Here is a 4,296-nt window from a genome sequence, read left to right as displayed (position 1 = left end):
TCTATTATTATTGAGCATGGTGGATTTCGATGTCATTTTGCACATGGATTGGCTATCTCTGTGCCGTGCTATTCTGGACTGTCATGCTAAGATAGTTACATTGGCTATACCGGTTTGCCATGGATCGAGTAGCAAGGTGTGACTGATTATGTTCCCAGTAGGGTGATCTCATTCTTGAAAGCCCAGCATATGGTGGGGAAATGTTGTCTTTCGTATCTAGCCTTTGTGAGGGATGTTGGTGCTGAAACTCCTAGTATTGATTCTGTTCCAGTTGTGAGGGATTTTCCCGATGTGTTTCCTGCAGACCTGTCGGGCATGCCACCGGATAGGGATATTGATTTTGGTATTGACCTGGTGCCGGGCACTTAACCCATTTCTATTCCGCCGTATCGTATGGCACTAGCGGAGTTGAAGGAATTAAAAGAACAGCTTTAGGAACTCCTTGATAAAGGGTTCATTCAGCTTAGTGTGTCACCTTGGGGTGCGCCGGTTCTATTTGTGAAGAAAAAGGATGGCACTATGAGGATGTGCATTGATTATAGACAATTGAACAAAGTAACAGTTAAGAACAAGTATCCCTTGCCTCGCATTGATGATTTATTCGACCAGCTTCAGGGAGCGAGGGTGTTCTTCAAGATTGATCTCTGTTCAGGCTATCACCAGTTGAAGATCAGGGATTCGGATATTCTTAAGACAACTTTCAGGACCCGATATGGTCATTATGAGTTCTTGGTGATGTCTTTTGGGCTGACTAATGCCCCAGTAGCGTTCATGCTGTCACATCCCAACCTTGGGAGGTGTGGTTGGCACCCGATGCCCGAAGGCCCGAGCAAACCAACCATGAGATATGATCTGAAATATAATAACCTGCAGGCAGAAGAGCCCAACACGACATATATATATATATATATATATATATATATATATATATATATATATATATATAAACTAGGCCAACAAGGCTGTAACAACAGTATAACAGCTATCCAGAAGGCCGATAGGGCGATACGAAAAATATATATATATACAATGACCGCTAGTCTGCAAGCCTCTAAGAGTGTAAGACAATCAACAGGGCGAGACAAAGCCCCCGACATGCCCAAAACCACACATATGCATCTGTAATAGTACCTATGGACTCAAAGTCAGCAACTCCGAAGAAGTGGAGTGCGAAACCCAACGCTGATCCCGGGGGTCCTACTGAGTAGGAACGCCGCTCTGTCTATCCGAACCTGTGGGCATGAACACAGTGCATAAAAATGCATCAGTACGAAATATGTACTAAATATGTAGGGCGACAAGTGTAACATGAAAAATGTAATTAACAAGAGAAGAGACATAGAGACAATTTGAATTCTGAAACTAGCCTCGGTAGGAAACTAAAATTCAACAGGGATATAAATGTATGCTTGTGAAATCGTCGTTCACTATCGCTACTTATAATATATCACATTATATAATAATAAATCCCTTTGTGGGGTTATAATATCCATAACACACCCGGCCATAATAAAGGCTCGGTAGAATCGTACCCGACCACGTGAAGCTTGGTAATCCCAACTGATCAGTGGTTACACAATATGTGTCATACCCGACCATCTATAGTGCGGCTCGGTAATGAAAGTAAATACATACATATACTAAATCATGAATTATATAGGTGCAATGCGAAACCAACATTAAAAGACGTATTCTAAGAAGAGTCGAAGTGGCCTATCATCATTATTCCCCGACTATCATGGTTGTGGCTAAAAATATTTAATTTTCAACTACGAGCCAACAAGTACTAAGAACATGAGAGTTATGTATTATGAGTACCTTTGAAGTAAATGTTACTTATTCATGATTTATATGAACGTCGAAAGGAGAACGAGTAAAAAGGCTCTAGTTCTTTTTTAAACAAGGAACAAGGAAAACCGAGAATTCATATATATTCTCTGAAGTAAGCAATCTATGAGAAAGGACCAGGTCTAAGCATCTTTATAAGTTGAAGGTGAAATAACTCGAATCCGACGAAACAATTCGATAAACATTTGTTCGAATTCTAGTCATGCCAAAAAGTATAGAGAAAGCCCTACATACCTTGTCGATGGAGTTATATACTGTTTCCAAGACCTCAAAAGCCTTAGGAATGATTTTCTACATAATACAAACCATTCAAAATCAAATTCAAGCTCATAGCTTATATATTTCTTCATTTAGACATTTGCGCGAACAACTTGTGGCCATGAATTTGTAGACTCTTTTGTAGATTAATTTCCCCCCAACACACCACCAAATTTTATTTTACTACATCTCCTCATCGACAGGATTCCATCCATGTCTTCACAGATCCAAACAACACAATAAAACCATATAGAACAGCCCCAACAATCAAGCCATATTAAGAGAGGTTTTTTAACAAAATCAAGAACATTTCTATAGAGGTTTCAACTATTTCTTAGGAATTCTTATGGTAGAAGTTTACAAAGATCAAAGAGGAAGTTAAATAATACCTTATGTGACCAGAATTACTCAAAATTCGAAATTTCTTCAAGGCGGAGTTTTGCTATGAAAAGTGAAACACCGAAGAATTCACGATTCCGAAGCTACCATTGTGTTCTCCATCTTGAGGATGACTAAATTGTTGTTATGATTGGCTAGATGGATGGGAGTTTGAGATGAAATCCCTAGGTGTTAGGTTCTGTTTTGGAGAGGAAAAAAACGCAGGGGTTCTATTTTAAAAATTGACTTAAATAAAGAAATTTTAACAAACCCGACTAGGTACACTGTTCCCGTAACAGTGTGTACCCCTGTACGAAAATGTTAATAGCTCTCTACTCCGAAGTCGTATTAATGAACGGTTTGTTGCGTTGGAAACTAGACTCATAGACCTTAGATTCAGTAGGTAGAACACACCATAACTTCCAGTATATTGAGAGAAAAGCTCATCAATATTTTATCCAAATTCCAGTGAAATTTAAACCTGTAACTTGCGCGCGATCTTTGTCGAATTTTTAATCACAACTCAAATGACTTCCAATCTTAACGTATAACTATCCCATCATTTAAATATCTCATAGAAATTATCTTCCTATCGAATTAGCCCATTTACAGCATGATAACGCCGAATACACAAGGTGTAACATTCTTCCCTTCTTAAGAACATTCGTCCTCGAATGTTAACGGTTAACCTAACTTCTGAATTTTTTTTTTAAAAAACTTTTCGCCAGAGTTTTCCCTATAAATAGGAATATCCAAAATTTGTCATCAGCCCAAACATACATATCTAAGGCCACACAGGGCTACACATCATAATAATAACATCAACTTGGCCTCACACGACCATTTACTTATACAATAATGATAATAAGAAGGTTAGCCATAACTTAATTACCTCAACTGTCACTGGTTGATATATGTGCAACACCTGCCATATTTGTCTCAAGCATATCACCTGAAGACTCAAATAAATGAGGGTATCTGGACTTCATGTCCTCCTCGGCCTCCCATGTCATTTCCTCTACATTATTGCTCCTCCAAAGTACTTTTACTGAGGCTACCTCTTTAGTCTGTAGCTTACGGATTTGACGGTCAAGAATGGCAATAGGTATTTCTTCATATGACAAGTTCTCGGAAACTTCAATATCCTCAATAGGGTTGATGCAAGAAGGATCACCTAAGAATTTCCGAAGCATGGAAATGTGAAATACCGGATGGATTGCTTCTAATTCTGGTGGCAGGTCAAGTTTGTAGGTTACTCGCTCAATTCTCTGAACAATCTAATATGGCCCAACATATCTAGGGATGAGTTTTCCTTTCTTACCAAATCTCATTACACCCTTCATAGGCGACACTTTCAAGAATACCCAGTCTCCCACAATAAATTCCAAGTCTCGACGTCGGTTATCTGAATATGATTTCTGTCGACTTTGAGCTATACGCAACCTTTCCTAGATCAACTTTACCTTTTCTATAGCTTGTTGTACCAATTCAAGTACTAGCAACTTTGTCTCGCCAACATCAAACCAGCCAATAGGAGATCTGCATTTCCTCTCATATAGTGCCTCATAAGGTGCCATCTGAATACCGGCGTGATAACTGTTATTGTAGGCAAACTCAATAAGTGGTAAATGATCTTCCCAACTTCCCTTGAAGTCTAAGACACAAGCTCACAACATATCTTCGAGTGTCTGAATAGTGCGTTCGGCTTGTCCGTCGATCTACGAATGAAATGTTGTACTAAGGTTAACAAGAGTACCCAAACCTTCTTGAAAAGACCTCCAGAAATTAGCTGTAAATTGGGCACCTCTGTCA

General features: G+C 39.0%; 1 protein-coding gene across 1 annotated transcript; it reads right to left on the bottom strand.

Annotated features, from left to right (window-relative positions):
- Window positions 1-3,377: 3,377 nt before the first annotated feature.
- On the bottom strand, window positions 3,378-4,061 carry LOC107812753 (uncharacterized). The gene is made up of 2 exons (XM_016637919.2): window positions 3,948-4,061; window positions 3,378-3,761 (listed from the first exon to the last, which is right to left on the bottom strand). The coding sequence occupies exons 1-2, from the start codon at window positions 4,059-4,061 to the stop codon at window positions 3,378-3,380; spliced, it is 498 nt and encodes a 165-aa protein (XP_016493405.2).
- Window positions 4,062-4,296: the final 235 nt, after the last annotated feature.

This window comes from Nicotiana tabacum, chromosome 6 (assembly GCF_000715075.1).
Source record: "Nicotiana tabacum cultivar K326 chromosome 6, ASM71507v2, whole genome shotgun sequence".
Lineage (NCBI taxonomy): Eukaryota > Viridiplantae > Streptophyta > Magnoliopsida > Solanales > Solanaceae > Nicotiana > Nicotiana tabacum.
This window is presented reverse-complemented; position numbering and strand designations above follow the sequence as displayed.

Coding starts and splice junctions, on each gene's coding strand:
- LOC107812753 (XM_016637919.2), bottom strand. CDS start 4,061: ATGGCACCTTATGAGGCACTATATGAGAGGAAATGCAGATCTCCTATT. Junction 3,762..3,947: donor TACAACAAGCTATAGAAAAG/GTAAAGTTGATC, acceptor GGGCCATATTAG/ATTGTTCAGAGAATTGAGCG.